Consider the following 16,495-nt stretch of genomic DNA (forward strand, 5'->3'; position numbering starts at 1 on the left):
GTGACGTAAAATGGGGGCGGGGCTTCGAGCGGGCACGGGCGGGAGCGCACCATGGGGGCGGAGGAGCCCGACCTCTACCGGGACACGTGGGTCCGCTACCTGGGTGAGCTGCGGCACCGGGGCTGGCATCGGGAACGTAGCAGTGGGGCTGGCACGGGGAACCCGATATCGACCATGGCAGCGAGCACTGAGTACCGACGCTGTCAGAGCTCTCGGTACCGGCGCTGGCTCCGGATGCCGGTACCGGGCGTCGGCTCTGCCACTCCCCGAGCTCCGGAACGCTCCGTCCCCGCGTTCCTGTCCCGTTAAACCCCCTGGGCCGGACCCTGCCCTCTGCCATCACCTTTCCCCCCGCTATCCCAACGCTGGGATCAAGGTGACCCTCGGGGTTGGGGTGACGCCGCCTCCTTGTCGCCTGCTGCCCCCCCAGGCTACGCCAACGAGGTGGGTGAGTCCTTCCGTCCCATCGTCCCGGTAGCAGCCGTGTGGGCCAGCTATGGGGTGGCCACAGCCTACGTGACAGCCGATGCCATCGACAAGGGCAGGAAAGCTGCGGCGGTGAGTGGCCCCCCCTGCAGCCCCCGCATCCCCACATGCCCCCATCCCACACCCGCTCTGCTCTCCCAACAGACCCACGCTCAGGACCCCAGCAGGGCACGGCGGGTGGGGGTGGCGGTGGCAGATACCTTCGTGTGGCAGAGCCTGGCCTCGGTGGCCATCCCAGGCTTCACCATCAACCGCCTGTGTGCCGCCTCGCTGGCCCTGCTGGCCTCCCTCACCCGCTGGCCTCTGCCTGTCCGAAAGTGGGCCACCACCGCACTGGGGCTGGCTGCCATCCCTGTCATCATCACCCCCATCGACAGGTGAGAGTCACAGGAGCGAGTGAGGATAGCCACAGTGATCCCTGCTGCAGTCCAGGAGAGGTGGCATGGAGTGAGCTTGGGACACATCCCTACAGTGGGGATGGAGGAGCCGAAGGGGATTAGCAGGCGCTGGGGATTAGTGGGGTGACACTGGGGACAGCAGGAGGGTGGATGGGGCACATTGCAAAGGGACCCTGAGATGACAGTGAGGGGCCTGTCACCTTGCCGCAGGTCTGTGGATTTCCTGATGGATTCCAGCATCCGCAAGCTGTATGGCACCGAGGAGCCCCCGTCTGCACCCTGAATCACAGTGCCATGCAGAGCTGGGAGGGGAAACTGAAGCACACTGCTGGCTTGGGGCACTGCAGCCCCTGCACTGTGAACCCACACTCAGGTTTTGGCCACGGAGTGGCTGCATGCACCCTGCACTTGGTCCAAATAAACTATTTCAAACCTTACCTGCTGCAGGTGGTGTTTGGGTATCAGGAGGGGACACAGCAACAGCTCCCTAAGGAGGACACCAGGCTGGGTAGCATGTCCTGCCCCAGTGCTCAGCACCCTCTGGGAAGCCCCATCCTTGGGTACTGCAAGGTTCCTGCACCCTCAGCCCACCACCCCCATGCAGGGTAGGGCTCCTTGCAGTGCCTAGGACAGGCAGCCCAACCCCAAAAGCACTCATGTCCTGCAGGATACAGCCTCACCACTGCATCCCAGGCCTCCCCAGCCTGCTGGGCACAGCACCAGCTGTCACATTGTCCTGCCTGGAGGCTACATGCCCCATACCACCCTCAAGAGGAGATGGAGGGGGAAACAAAGAACTCGCATATTTAAAGAAAAGTGACTTTTTATTACAGAGAACATCTCACAGCGCTCCCAGCTCAAGGCTGCGGTACTCCATCCTGCTCTGTTCACGTTTCTCCTCCTCCCGGGTGACCAGAGCTCCCACCACAGCCTGCAGCTCAGCCTGGAAGGGACACTGCCTCCTCGGGGGTCGTCGGACAGGCCGTGCTCCCCGCAGCCTCCACGCAGCCAGACCCAACCCCAGCAAACTGCCCACAATGACGGCCACCACCACAATGCTGCCCACCAGGGCCAGCCCAGCCAGCAGCAGCTTCTTCACCGTGCGGCACGGCGCTGCGGGACGAAGCAGTTAGTGGGGTTGGGGCATGGGGAGCCCAGCTCCCATGCACAGTCAGTCGATTTGGGGGCATGGGGAGAAGCTCAGGGTCGTTTGCTCACCTTCAAACCACGGCTCCAGCTCCCGCACCAGCAGTGGGCCCGCTGTCTCCCAGTGGAGCATCCCTTCTCCTGGGAACTCTGTGAGGATGCGCACCCTACAGCTCCACTGTGTCCGCAGCCCTCCCCACCCAGCACAGCCCCCAGGGATGTACCTGGCTGCTCTCCAAGCCCAATGTCACCAGGGGGACACTGAGTGTCACAGCAATCACACACTGTGTTCCGGGAGGGATCCTCTGCATTTTGCCACCTGGGAGGGAAGGCCAGATCTGGGGATCTGTGGGTCCCCAGCTTCCACCCCAAGATACACATGGCACCATGCCCGTGGATGGAGATTCCTTTGGGTCTCAACTCCTCCCAGTAGGGTCCTTTGGTCGAACTCACCTGGCCGTGGTGTCATTGTAGAAGCAGGACATCGGGCTGTGCCTCCTGGCACCCCATGCTGACAGCAGGCAGTGCACGTAGACCTGCCAAGACAGCAGCCATCCTCACTGCCACCTCTATGGCCTCCCTGGGGCAATGACCACCCCACTGGGAAGCAGGAGCTGCTGGGGACAGGGGCACAATGCCCACGAGGCGACAACTAGCTGGGGAGACCCAGGTCTCCACCACAACCTCACCTCCTCCTCAGGCTCAGCCTCCAGCACAGGGGCCAGGATGGAGAGCTGGAGGACAGACATCCCTCTCTGCTGCTGGACGGACACACTGCCCAGCCCTGAGCCATGCAGACACCTGAAGAGACCCAAGGACAAGTTGGGGACATTCTCAGGCTGACCCCAGCACCTCTTTCCCCACCACTGACCCATGGCTGTTCACCACCATGTAGCTCTTCCTGGGGTGAGCCTGCTGCCCTGATCCCATCCCATAGCACTGCTCCACCAAGATCCTGGGGTACACGTCGGGGCTGGCATCCACCCTGGCCTCCAGGTGCAGCACAGCACTGCGGCTGAGCACCAACGGCCTCTTCGTGGCACCGGGGTCCCCTGGAGGAGAAGGAAAGGAAGGCTCAGGACAGCATCCTGCTGCAGATGGGACACAGAATTTGGCTCAGAGCACCAACCATAGGGGTCTTTGCCTCCAGCGCTCCCCAGGTTTTGGAGCCCCCACATAAGAGAGCTCTCATCCCCTGCTGGATGGCTGCCAGGCTCCATCTTATGGCCACCCCCCCCCCCCCCAATTTAGCACTTAACATACAACACAGAGCACTCACCATCCAGCAGCCTTAAGGTAAACTTCACAGGGGGCTCCTCCGAGCAGGGCTGAGCACACAGCCCACCAGGTGGGGTGGCAACAGCAGGCGCCAGGGCCACAGTTTGTGTCCCCACACCCAGGGAGACCCTCAGAGCGACTGCTGTGTGACCAGAAGATGCTGGAGCAGCTGGAGCCATGGTGGCCTCTGCAACGAGGTGAGAGATTGACTGGCAGGGCTGGGGATGGGGTGGCTGTGCCAAAGCCATGCTAGGGACATGCAGCTCCTCAGGTGTCCCTGGAGCTCATGGAGAGGAAATAGCTTGGGGACACATGGAGCTCACAGAGCTCCCCTCCACCAGCAGAACACTGGGAACAAGCAGCAGGTCACCCACTCCCCACTCCCCACCTCCCCCCTACAACCAGCCCTGCTCACCTGCTGCTCCCAGCACAGCCCCACTCAGCAGCACCCAAAACAGCCTCATCCTCAGAGAGCAGCAGCACAGCCCCAGCCCTGCAGGCCTTTAAGTAGCAGGTGGCTGCAAACTGCCCTCACCTGGAGCTGCTTGGTTTTTGTTTTGGTTTGCTTTGATTGTTGTTGTGGTTTTTCTTTTTTTTTCTGAAGGGGTGGAGGAGGAAAGGGAAAGGGATTTGCTTGATGTTCTGTGCAGTAAAATTTCACACAGTCCTGATTGCTCCATTTAGTTTTGTTCCCACCACGTGCTTCTGCTCCTGCACTCCTTTTGGTGTCATCACCTTGTTGTGGTGTTAATGGTGCCGCATGGTTTGGTCCCACAGTCTGTCCTGGTGCTCCCATGGGTGCTCTTTGTCCCACTGGACAATACAGGTCCCACCATATGGTCTCAGTGCCATGTATGATCTCAGCCCTACCATCCCACCCTTGTCCCACTCCTCACCACACCAACCTTCCGCCCTGTGGCACCCACACAGCTCCATTAAGCACTCCTGCACTGCAGAAGTGCAGCTACTGGGACAAGAGGTTCTCCTATGGGCAAGTGGGTTCTAAGTCAGGCCTGGGGACCTGGAGAAGGCCATGAAGATCCATGGAAGCCTCCTTGCAGCCCCCAAGCGTCCGCTCCCTGCCCATCCCAGCGAGCATTTTTGGGTCTTGCCAATTCAGTGACACCCCACAGCTACATCCAGTCCCCATAGAGAAGAACAAAGACCAACGGAGACCAGCTGGACCATTGGTGTATTAAAAACTGCCAAATATACAATACAATTATCTTACAAAAGTAGAATTGCTTTTTTTTTTTTTTTTTTTTTTTTTTGGTCATTGTTTTATTGCTTGCCTTCACAAACAGCAGAACATGAACGCACAGCAGGTAGCAGAGCTGGGCTCCCCGCCGCTGCCCCAGGCAGGTGACAACCTGCTGTCACCCCTGCAGCCACACGGTGCCACGGCCTGGGCCACTCTTGGCTTTGCCCCATGCCATTGTCATCCAGCCCAGCCTGAACACCCGAGGGCTCCCTGTGCTCCCCATTGGGGCTGTCCCCACCACCAGCTCTGCCCAGTCTGTCGCCACGCTGCACCCAGTCTGCTCCTGCCTTGTCCCTGTGTGTCACTCACCCCAGGCGCTGGCACTGTGGGCTCCATGCCTGCTCCCCACACCAGTTCTCACCAGACCTCGTGGTCCTACCAGAGTGTCCCCAGGAGGGATCAGCACCACGAGGTCTTCTAACTGGGAAAACAGCATGCTCGGGGGACCTGCTGCCACGGGGTGCTGCGGGAACACGCTGGGGACCACTGCTGGCACAGGCTTTGGGGTGGTTTTGATGCTCTCCAAACTCAAGCATGGACAATGCTTAGAAACCTGACGGGGCTCACTGGGGGACCAACAGCCACAGGTTCACTGAGGACCCATGGGCTGGGGAAGCCCAAGCAGCATGGTTGGTATGATGGGCTCGGACAGGGAGCCCAAAGTCTGGGATGGAAGGATAGGGAGTGGTGAAAGCAGCCCTTTGGGTGTGAGTCAGTGTGAGCTCCAAAACCACTGCAGGTCCCTGGCCCCATGCTCCATGGGTCCCACTGCTGTCTGACCCGCTGTGCACTTCCAGAGATGTGGTGGTGGATGTCCATCACTGCAACAGGGACACTGGGGCCCTGCCCTTCACGTACCATCTCTGGCATTTCCACATGGAAAGAAGAAGTGGATCCTGTTGGGAAAAACCTCAAACCCCCAAGCAACCCATACAGCCTGCGTCCTCCAAACTGGGTCCCCACGTCACCTCCGCCACTCTTGGGTGCCCGGGGGTTGGCTGGGGACCCACCATGGTGTCCTGCTCGTGTCTAAACCAAAGACACACGAAGGAAGGAAGACGTGAGCCGCCAGCTCTCCTGCAGGGCACCTGCTGCTCCTACCACTTGAGGAAGTCCCGCACGCGGCTCCACAGCTTGGTGATCCACAGGTTGACCCCGAGGTCCGTCAGGTACTGGATCTCAGGCGTCAGCATCTTGCGGCACAGCTTCTGGTGCTTCTTGTTGATCTTCTTCTTCAAGTTGTAGCCCAGGATGGATTTCTCCCCCAGCGGCTGCCAGGGCTGCATGGACGACTCCTGGATGGCGCTGGCGTCCACAGCGTGCCCCCCGTCAATGCAGATGCTCTTCATCTTCTCATTCTCCCGCTGCAGCTCAGCCACGTCTTTGGCCATCCGCTCCCTCCCATAGGCCTCCACTTTCCGCCAAAAGGTGGCATTGAAATATCGGTAGAGCTTGGCATCAATGAGGTTCCAAGCAGTCGCCTTGTCGTAGAGCTCAGGCGTCAGCCGGGACACGGTGGAACCCTTGCGAGCGTTGAGCTTGAAGTAGAGGATATCCTCCAGCTGCCAGCACAGCAGCTCCTTCAGCAGCACCAGGGACTCGTCGAAGTACTCCAGCAGCATGACCAGGTGGAAGCGCTGCTCTATCTCCCGGATGCGCTGCTCCACCAGCGGGCTGTCGGCGTTCATGTTGTTGTCGTAGCCCAGATCGAAGAAGAGGAGGTTTTGGAGGTAGTGAGCGTTGAACCCGTTCGGGTCGTAGTAATGCCAGGGGTCCCGCAAGAACTCGGCCAGCTTGTCCTCCCCCGGCAGCTTCCAGGTGAGGGGGATGATGCGCCCGAAGTAGTGGAAGGAGGACTCGAAGAGGTAGGCAGGGTCCCTCAGCACCGTCACAAAGGTGGTGTCCGCCGGCAGGAGCTTGCGCACCTCCTCGTAGTGGAAGCGCATGTGGTTGCAGATGATGTTGAAGCACATTCCGGGCCGGTAGTGCTGCACCTGGCTCCGCTCGAAGAAGGAAGGGTAGTAGAAGTCATTGCGGCCGTTGGGGAAGGCGAATTTGAGGCGGTGCTTCTCCCCGAAGCGGAAGAGGATGTTGAGGATGGTGCTGCTGGCTGTCTTGTGAGTTTTCATGAACATGATGTCCAGCTTGGGCCGGCAGCTGGCTCCCGAAGCGCCGAGCGTGCTGTTGGCTGTCACTGGCCCCTTGGCTTGCAGCTGGGAGGAAGAGCAGGAGGCGACGGGGATCCTGGTGGGGAGGAGAGAGAGGGCAGCGGTGAGCAGAGACATAACGGCATGGTATGGCTGTCAGAGGAGGCAGCAGAACAAACAAGCCCCGTGCTACGTGAGATGCACAGAGCTGGTAATGGATGCTCCAGGATTGAGTGACTTCGGGCAGCTCCATGAAGCTGCAGAGCTGATCCTCGCTAACGCCGTTGTATTGCAGTGCAGGAGAACAGGAGAAAGAAGCTTACAGAATGCCCACACACAGAGCTGTTTTATAAATGGGATAAAGTTAATGTCCTCCATAGACACGCTGCTCCCATTCCTGGGGAAACAGCCGTCACTTGAGCCCTGCTGAGTGCTGGGTTTGGAGGGGATGGGTAGCAAAGAGCATGGCACCCAACTGTACCCATTGTACACCCCAAGGCGAGCACCCCCAGCCTCCCCAGGAACCTTCCCATCACACAGACAGCACCAGGTGTGTCATGTGAGGACAGTGACATCCCAGGGCAAAGCCACCAGGGTCAGCCTGGGTGACACGGGGTCCCCACACTCACTCTGTCATGCTGACTTGCAGCGGGGGCACGGCGTAGGAGTAGAGCAGCAGCATGAAGCTGGTCAGGAGGGTCCCCAGGATGAGCCCCTTGCACATGGACCTCCAGGGCTTCCCATGTGGATGCAGCATTGTGGTCACCTGCAAGGGGCAGAGGAGATACAGCTGTCAGCAATGCAGGCGGTAAGGGATGGGGAGCGTGGGGAGCAAAGCTTATGGGAGACAAATAATGAGAAACAAAGCATGAGGAGCATCACAGGAGGCTTTTAGGGGCTAGGAAGTGGAGAACCAGTGCCAGGCTCATCCTTGGCCAAGAGGGATTTGCAGCCAAGGTGCCGCAGCTCTGCCTGTGCTGCACTCTTCCCTGTGCTGCAAAAACCAAAAGCAATTCCCTTTGCAAAGGCAAAACCTGGAAAGTTGAGGTGGGAGGAACAGGAGACTGCTCTGCTCCAATGCCAGCAAACATTGGGGATGGAGACAACTTGGCACTGAGCACTGGAGGTCCTGATCCGTGCTTCTGGGCTGCATGAGAGCTGGGGCTGGCGTGGACCTGCCTGCAGCACACACACACACACACACACACACACACACACACACACACACACACATCCATACACACTCGTGCAGGCACGCACAGGGGCACACACACACCCCCTGCGTGTGCACATCTCTGCCTGTTACACGTGCAGACATTGCACACCTCTCATGCACTCCTGCCTGCACGCCAGGCCACACACAGCTGTGTGTGCACGCAGACACGGAGCTCACACGCACACAAGGACGCGGCTGTAGGTGCACGCACACCTCCAGGCAAGGGCACAGACACCCGCAGCACTGCCGACAAGGACACATTTGCATGCATATCCCCCCCTCCCCCTCTCCCCCCAGCACCGCGCACCGCGGCTGGGCTGCCCAGGTGCCGCATTGCAGCAGGGCTTTGCTCCCAGCAGGACGCGCAGAGGCGTCCATAGGGACAGCGGCCGAGCCGCCCTACCCGCCTTCCATACGGCCTCCATCCGTCCTTCGCACCCTTGGGCCGCCCTCCGGATAACGCGACGCAAACACCCGCTGCGGTTCCTGCAGGCTGGCACGTACAGCGACCAGCAAAGACCTCCAGGGGGTTTTTAAAGAGAAAAACTACGCGGAAACGCTACCGGCCCCCGGGCGTCGTTTCGCCCCGCTGTGCACGAAGCCTCCCCGCAGCGCTTGGCTCCGTCCTCCGCCTGCATCTCTCCTGCCCCGTCCCGGCGGAGGGCAGCGAGCCACGCCGCAGCTGAGATTTCCATCTCGATGAATAATGGATGGAAAGCGTAACCAGACGCCGGGCACGGCTCGCCCTCACCGACCTCTTCCGAGCCGAGTGCTGCTCCCTGGGCTTTCCGAGCGGCAGGAATGATGGCGAGGGCACGGCCGAGCCTCCCGCAGCATCCCCATGGCTGCCGGCACCCGGCCCCGCTGGCAGGGATGCCGAGGGGATGCTGAGCTCCACCCGGGCCGCCTCTGGCGGGGTGTTCCTTGCAAACAGTTCCCAGCCCAGTTACTCTATTGACTTTGCCTTAAATGAGTGGCTTAATTATTAATAGCTCGGCAGGAGAAATGCAGAAGTGGAGGCTTTGTGCTGGGGCTCCCGTCGCAGCGGAGCGGCTGCTGGCGCCGGCTCTCATCCGTTGGGTGGAAAGTCCCACCGCAGCCGGCAGCCGCAGTGCGAAGTCGCGGCCGTGCCAGCCATGGCCCCCGGCACATCCACGTCCCAGCCCCGGCCCCGCATGCCCACGGGTCCGATGCTCCCCGCAGCAGCCATCCCCCTGATTTTCCCTTATGGGCACCGACCCCTTCGCGAGCTGAATTTTAGGGAACCGCACACAAGGCACCACCGCCTCCAGCCCCCGGCGGCTCTGGCTCAGGCTCTCCTCACCCTATGCCCATCACTGGCACGCTCCTCCCATCCCCCACGCCTTGGCATCTCATGCCACGGTCGCCGGCGCCCACCCTCCCCTCACCTCCCGCGACCCCCCCCTTGTCAGGCCCCGCGTCCTCAGCCCCCATCACCTCTTCCTTTGCTCCAGCTGCTCCCTGCAGTCCGTCCTTCTCCTCTCCTGGGCTGGCCGGGGCGTGGGGCAGTGCTGCTCCGACATGGAACAGGCTCTCCCCAAGCAGCCTGCGGCAGCTGCCTCGACCCTACGCCATCCCCTAAACGGCAGCTCCAGCTCACCCGACCCGGTGGGGATGGAGAAGCCGAATAAGAAGGATCTCCCTCCCCAGAGCTGCCGGTTCGAGGCGTGGAGCGAGGCTCCCGCTGCCACCCCGAGCGCCGTCTCTCCTCCGTCTCTCCACCCACCGCCGGAGCACAGAGGGCTCATTCACCCCGCTGCCACCCCGCGCGCACAACAACGGGGCCGTTTGTCTCCATCTGCGCCACCGCCATCAACGGGGACATTGTGGCCGAGTGCCCCGGCTGGCTGCAGCCAGAGCTGACCCTGCCCAGGCCCGGCCTGGTGCTGCCAACCCGGCACCCCCGATTATGGGGTCGGGATGAGGGGGGAAGTGGGGTTCCTGGGGTTGGTGGGGCTGGGGGATGCTGGAGCACCTTGCTCTGTAAGCATCAAGGAGAGGTCGAACACAGCGAGTGCTGGCAGTACTCACTCAGTGACTCTTGCAGCTTTTTGGCCCCCAGCACGTAGGGATGGTGGCTGTTTCTTCTCAGGGGCATCTCCTCCCTATGCAGCTCCATGGGAAGAGCTCTTCCGTATGGGAGTGGCTCCAGCCTGGGTGTTCTCTCCACTGGAGCTGCCTGCCCTCCCCTTCCCCTTGTTGCCTGGCATCTCTCGCTGGCATTTATGGCCCCACAATAGCAATGCCCATGCTCTCTGCTCTCCAGTACATCACTTGCCACGGGACAGGGAAGGCAAGTGCTCAGATGGGCACCCAGAAGGGCACCCGGAAGGGCACCCCAGGGGAGTCAGGATCTCTCCTGCTTTCTGGGGTGTTCTCTGTTTGGTGGGAGCCAGCCTCCCTTTGCCATCAGTGCATGGCAGGTCAGAGGCCACACACCCCACGGCTCCTGTGTTCCATGGCAATGTCAGCAGAGCTGTGAGGAAGCTGGTGAGCAGTGTTTCCGTCCCACATCACCCCACCAGCAGCCACAGAAGGGATCATTGTGCGCCGGATGCAGCCCTGGCTCCTTCCCACCAGCCGGGGCTCTGCATCCCTCACGCCAACTGAGTGCAGACAATGCAAAGCTGCTGCCCCATCACAGCCATTGCATTGAGCCCAGCAACAAGAAAAGCAAGAATGGTTTTCATCGCAGCAAGAAGAGGAGTGGAGAACCATCCCCTGCTCCCAGGTGTGATGGAGGCACTGGCTGTGGAGCATGCAGGTCCCTGCTCTCCTGGGACACAGCTCATGGTGTCCCCAGCTGCTATGTCACAGGCTGAGGGAATCTGTGTATGCAACCTCAGGATCTTCAAAATAAAAGCCTGAGCCTGTGCCAGCCATCCTGGCCTCCATAGCCAGAGGAGAGAAATGAGTGCATCCACAGGTGGATTGAGATGGCACACTACGGCTGGGGAACAAGTGTCCCCTAAAAACCCCATGAGATGGCACAGCCCTCTTTGGGGCACAGTAGAAGAGCACGTCTTGGGGAGGCCTGGGTGGGGACAGGACCAAGTTCCTCCCTTGATGAGTTGGTTCAGGGCACCGAGCAGCCCAGAGAGGTTCCTTTGACTTCCACCTGGCTGCCCCACACAGCAAAACTTCCTCTGGGGAAAGCAGGGTCCGTGCCAGGTTGGTGGCAGCACCCAGCTCCAGCCTGATGCATTCCCCACTGCGCCCAGCCCCGACTGGATTAGTGCCAGTGATTTATCACCCATCTCTCCACCTGAGGCACATCTGTCACAGCAGATGCTCTACGTGAAGCACACATGGCACTGGATTAAATCATGCACCTGTTTCCGGCTGTGTTGCCTTTCCATCCCTGTCCCCAGTGCTTCCTATCATGGATGGGTCCCAGTGCCATCTGGCAGCTTTCTGAGCCAGATCTCAGCCAGGAGAAAGAGCCCTGGCCCTTCTCATGTCCCACTCCTCTTCTGAAGCTCTCTGCTCTCCCTTCTTCCTACTGGGAGGATTTTCACCCAGAGGAACACAGCACCCAATAGCCGTGGATGGGACGTGGCAGTGCTGCTCACTCCCATCCGCATGGCGATGCTCACAGCTGTGGGACACAACCAAAGCAATCCGTGTGTGTGATATCAGCTCTCACAGCACTCTTTTAGGAATTCTCTTTTAGGAATGACACTGAATCCACCCCAAACCCAATGCAGTATAGCAGTGGGGAGGGAAGAGGCCCTGTGTGTGCACTCACCTTGCCGTGGATTGCAGCTCCAGGATGGCACTGCCACTGCCTCAGGGTGCTCTCATCACTGCTCCCCATCCACCACCAACTGCTGGGGAAGCACCTGCTGGAACAGGGAACAGAGAGGGCTCGACTCAAACACGGATGGACAAATATGGGGAAACACAGCTTTACGGCCCATCTGGGACTGGGGAGTGCTGCCAGTGATGGTGAAGAAGGAGGAGGTGGCAGCTTGCTGGGCACACAACCAGGCCGTGGTCTCTTCTGTCCCCACAGCAGCCCCATGTCACCGCATTCTGTAACAAGGTGTGCTGCAAAGGCCCCAGGAGGCAGCACAGCCAAACATCAGCCCCTGACAGAACACAGCCTCCGCTCCCCAGACCCTCCATAACCCTCACAGGCACCCGGCTCTGATCTCCATAATGGGCCAGGAAGCACAGAACACAGATGTCATAGGGGAACACGTGCTCCTCTGCCTCCCTCCCCAGGCCTCGGCACCACACAGCAGCGCAGGGCTGTCCCCCCCCCGCCTGGCGGCACACGGGAGGCACCTTGCAAGGCCTCGGGATGGCAGCTGTGCTGGGTGCGGGGTCACAGGGCAGCCTGGGCCAGGGAGGTGCTGCAGAGGGGGACTGAGTGAGCCCAGGTGTTGTTGGGTGGGGGGAGAATGGGAGGGAGAAGGGGAGAGAAGGAGAGGGGAGAGGTGAATAGGGGAAGGAGAGGAGGGAGGAGAAAAAGAAGAAGGAAAGGAGAAAAAGGAATCACAGAATCCTAGAATCACAGGGTTGGAAAGGACCTACCAGATCATCCAGTCCAACTGCCCTCCCCTTACCACCGCTACCACAAGCACTAAGCCACATCTCGCAGCTCCTCATCCTCTTGAGCACTGCCAGGGATGGCGACTCCACCACCTCCCTGTGCAGCCATTCCAGCACCTGACCACCCTCTGAGAGAAACAGTTCTTCCTTGTGTCCAACCTAAACCTCCTCTGGTACAACACCCCCAGGTCCCTTTTCTCTTCACTCTCATCCAGCCACTCGTCCCCAAGCCTATAGCACTGCATGGGGGTTGTTGTGTCCAAAGTGCAGGACCCAGCACTTGGCCCTGTTGAACCTCATCCTCTTCACCTCAGCCCAGCGATCCACTTATTCAGATCCCTCTGAAGGGCCTCCCTACCCCCAGGCAGATCCACACCACCTCCCAGCTTGGTGTCATCTGCAGACTTACTGAGGGTGCCCTCAATGCCCTCATCTAGGTCATCAATAAAGATATTAAACAAGATAGCCCCAGTGCTGAGCCTTGGGGACACCACTTGAAACGGGTCACCAGCTGGACTCCACTCCCCGGATCCTCCTTGTAAATGGGAGTCACATCAGTGAGCCTCCAATCCTCTGGGATCCCTTCAGATAACCAGGAGCACTGATAGATGGTGGAGAGCGGCTCGGCAATCACCTTCTCCAGCTCCTTCAGCACACTGGGGTGGAGCCCATCCAGCCCCATGGATTTGTGACAGCCCAGACGGAGGAGGAGCCCTCTAACCATCTCCACCTGAATCACCGGGGCTGTATTCTGCACAGCATCCCAGACTTCCGGATCAGGGTGTAAAGCACCCTGAGGATAACTGATCTGCCTATTAAAGGCAGATATAAGGAAGGAGTTGAGGACCTCAGCCTTATCTTTATCCTCAGTGGTCACATTCCCCGCTGTATCAAGTAAAGGATGGAAATTCTCCTTGGCTCTTATCTTTGATATATTTGTAGAAGGGTTTCTTATTCTCTTTTACTGCAGTGGCCAGTCTGAGTTCAATTGGGCTTTTGCCCTCATAACTTCTTCCCCGCATACTTTAGCAACTTCCTTGTAACCTCCCCAGGTAACCTGTCCCTTCTTCCAGAGGACACAGACTCTCTTCCAGAGTCTCAGCAGTAGTTCCCTGTTTATCCACACCAGTCATCTCCCCCTACAGCTCGCCTTACAGCACTCAGGGACAGGCTGTTCTTGTGCCTTTAAGATTTCCATCTTGAGGAGCATCCAGGCTTCCTGGACCCCTTTACCCTTGAGAAGCAACTCCCAAGGGACCCGTGCATCCCGAACAGTCAAAGCCCGCCCTCTAGAAGTTCAAGGCAGCAGTTTTGCCAAGTCACCCTTCTGACATCTCCAAGAACAGAGAATTCCACAGTTTCATGGTCACTGTGCTCAAGACAGTTCCCAACTTTCCCATCTCCCACCAGTCCTTCTCCATTAGCGAACAGCAGGTCTAGCAGGGCTCCACCCCGGTAGGCTCTCCTACCAGCTGTGAAAGGAAGCTATCTTCTATGCACTCAAAAAAACCCTTGGGCTGCCTCCTCTGTGCTGTATTGTATTTCCAACACATAGCAGGGAAATTGAAGTCTCCCATGAGCGCGAGTGCTGGCAATCGTGCGACTTCTGCGAGCTGCTCACAGAATGCCTCATCCATCCCTTCATCCTGATTAGGTGCTCTGTAGCAGACCCCCACCAAGATGTTGTCCCTACAGAGCTCCCCCCTGATCCTTACCTACAGACAGTTGAGAACTTATCGTTCCCAACCCCAAACTCTTCAACATCAAAACAGTCTTTAACATAAAGGGCCACACCACCACCCTTCCTTCTTCATCTATCTCTTCTGCAGAGCTTGTAGCCATCCATCACAGCACTCCAGTCGTGGCAGTGGTCCCACCATGTTTTGGTAACAGCAGCAAGGTCACAGCCCGATGCACAATGGCTTCCAGCTCCTCCAGCTTGTTGCCTATGCTGGGTGCATTGGTGTAGATGCACTTCAGCCAAGCCACCTGCCTCACCCCCAGCTCAAGCATCGTTCCCCTGGGCTCATCTCTTTTTGTTTTGTCCCCTTCCCCCACTGTAGCTAGTTTAAAGCTCTTCCAATAAGCCCCGCTAGCTCCTGCACTAGGATTTGTTGCCCCCTGTGAGATATGTGGGTTCCATTGACAGACAACAGGCCAAAGGCCAAGTAAACTGCCCCCCAAGTAAAGAACCCAAAGTTTCTGGCTCAACATCTGCCTCTGAGCCATTTATTCATTGCTTGTGCTTTCCAAGCCCGCTCCGTGTCCCTCACTGCTCCTGAAGGTATAGAACAAAAAACCACTGGAGCTCCGGCCCCTTGAACTAAACGCCCCGAACCCCTGAAATCTCTTTTTGTCATCTGTAGGCTCCTGTGGGCGATTTCATCACTTGCCCACCTGAACTACAAGCAATGGAAAATAATCATTGGACCTAACAGCCTTGGGATTTCCTGGTTCTGCCCTTGACCCGGGCTGCAGGAAGGCAGCTCGCTTCCTGGTGGTTTGGGGCCGGTCTGCAAACGGGGCCTTGGGTTCCTCTGAGAAGGGAGTCACCCACCACAACCACCCTCCTCTCTTCCCTGATGGAGGCAGCCTCCAGGTGCGACCGCCTCGCCTTAGGCTCCCTCCCAGGCAGATCCTCCATCACCCCCCTGCTCACCTCCCCTTTCATTTCCAGCATCTGACACCTGCAACCTTCCAGCACCGTGTGGGCACTGCAGGCTGTGCTCACCCACCGACCATCCCTGCTCTCAGCGGGCAGCAGCAGCGCTACTTACCTGCTGCTCTCTGCGAGCAGAAACCAGCTTCTGCCCTTTTCAAGATTATTTAAAGCTTACCATGTGCCAAGGTGGGTGGTGGTACATTTATAGGCCATTTAAACTGTGCCACTAACATGCCAGCTCCACCCCTGCTCGCCCAGCAGCCTGCCCATGAGCTGCCAGCACCCTGCGAGTGCTGCAAGCGCAGCACTGCTGCTGGCTTCAAAAAAGCCTTAGAAAGAGCTTTTTCACTGGCCTTTTTCACTCCAGATCCCTTGTCCGGTGCAGTTCTTACCTGCTCTGAAGGTAGCCTCCTGTACAATCAATGAATATAGAGATGATCTAGTCTAGTCGAGAGCTTGGCTCATGTAATCATTACACTGGAGCAGAAAAGGACACTCACCCTATCCTGGGTCCGTGTAGGAAACTCTGGTGGAGGGGACCTCCAGAAGAGATCCTTCCCCACTGGCAGCCAGCTCTTAAATGGGTCTAGGAAAGGTGCAGCCAGGCTCCACTCCTTCCTGCAACACAGGTGAATTGCTTTCACCTGTGCTCCCGTGGCTGACTCATTGCTCACCTTAGGTGATAGGATGGTTAGAGGTTCAGGCTGTGATTCAGCAGTCCCATACATCTCCACAGCAAAAAAAATGAAGGGAAGAAGGGAGGAAAAATGGGAAGGAAAGGAGGAAGGAACGAGGAAAAAAGGGAAGGGGGAAAAATGGGAATGGAGAAAAAAAGGAGAAAAAAAAAAGGAAAGGAAAGGAAGAGGAAAAACAGGAGAAAAGGGAAGAGGAATGGAAAAGACAACAGCAGGACTAGGGGAAATGGATCCAAGTTGAAGGAGGGAAGATTTAGGTTGGATGTTACGGGGAAGTTCTTTACTAGGAGAGTGGTTAGGCCCTGGAACGGGCTGCCCAGGGAGGTTGTGGATGCCCCGTCCTTGGACGTGTTTAAGGCCAGGTTGGACGGGGTCCTGGGCAACCTGATCTGAATGTGGATGTTTGGTGGCCCTGCTGGGCAGGGGGGTTGGAACTACATGATCCTTGGGGTCCCTTCCAACCCGGGTGATTCTGTGATTCTGTGAAAAGGTGGCAAAGGAGCACAAAAAAGAACGTACACTAAAATTGCAGTGCCCAGGTCTAGCCAGATCTGATAAAAGCCTCACACTGCCCTGTGAAGCTCAGGACATCCTGTGGGCTCTCCTCACATTCCACACTGCTGGGCAG

General features: G+C 58.5%; 3 protein-coding genes across 11 annotated transcripts; 1 reads left to right on the plus strand and 2 right to left on the minus strand.

The window, feature by feature from the left end:
* The first annotated feature begins 16 nt into the window (after positions 1 to 16).
* Positions 17 to 1,321, plus strand: MTFP1 (mitochondrial fission process 1). Its single transcript, XM_048964160.1, has 4 exons — positions 17 to 103; positions 431 to 558; positions 631 to 863; positions 1,095 to 1,321. The coding sequence occupies exons 1-4, from the start codon at positions 52 to 54 to the stop codon at positions 1,165 to 1,167; spliced, it is 486 nt and encodes a 161-aa protein (XP_048820117.1). The 5' UTR covers positions 17 to 51; the 3' UTR covers positions 1,168 to 1,321.
* A 276-nt stretch (positions 1,322 to 1,597) lies between these two features.
* LOC125701731 (zona pellucida sperm-binding protein 3-like) lies at positions 1,598 to 3,812 on the minus strand. The gene is made up of 8 exons (XM_048964161.1): positions 3,724 to 3,812; positions 3,310 to 3,495; positions 2,902 to 3,082; positions 2,720 to 2,831; positions 2,484 to 2,566; positions 2,255 to 2,349; positions 2,103 to 2,180; positions 1,598 to 1,997 (listed from the first exon to the last, which is right to left on the minus strand). Exons 1-8 carry the CDS (start codon positions 3,770 to 3,772, stop codon positions 1,726 to 1,728), a joined length of 1,056 nt encoding a protein of 351 aa, XP_048820118.1. The 5' UTR covers positions 3,773 to 3,812; the 3' UTR covers positions 1,598 to 1,725.
* A 780-nt stretch (positions 3,813 to 4,592) lies between these two features.
* Positions 4,593 to 15,734, minus strand: GAL3ST1 (galactose-3-O-sulfotransferase 1). Of its 9 annotated transcripts, none has more exons than XM_048964012.1 (4): positions 15,673 to 15,734; positions 11,702 to 11,798; positions 7,346 to 7,482; positions 4,593 to 6,813 (listed from the first exon to the last, which is right to left on the minus strand). In XM_048964012.1, the coding sequence occupies exons 2-4, from the start codon at positions 11,768 to 11,770 to the stop codon at positions 5,667 to 5,669; spliced, it is 1,353 nt and encodes a 450-aa protein (XP_048819969.1). In that variant the 5' UTR covers positions 11,771 to 11,798; positions 15,673 to 15,734; the 3' UTR covers positions 4,593 to 5,666. The 9 variants fall into 9 exon arrangements, with proteins under 9 accessions (XP_048819969.1, XP_048819968.1, XP_048819970.1 ...); XM_048964011.1 differs by having other exon boundaries at positions 11,702 to 11,795; positions 15,673 to 15,701; XM_048964013.1 differs by lacking the exon at positions 15,673 to 15,734 and adding an exon at positions 15,565 to 15,666 and having other exon boundaries at positions 11,702 to 11,795.
* Between the last annotated feature and the right edge of the window lie 761 nt (positions 15,735 to 16,495).

The sequence above is a fragment of the Lagopus muta genome, chromosome 17 (genome assembly GCF_023343835.1).
Source record: "Lagopus muta isolate bLagMut1 chromosome 17, bLagMut1 primary, whole genome shotgun sequence".
NCBI classification, from domain to species: domain Eukaryota; kingdom Metazoa; phylum Chordata; class Aves; order Galliformes; family Phasianidae; genus Lagopus; species Lagopus muta.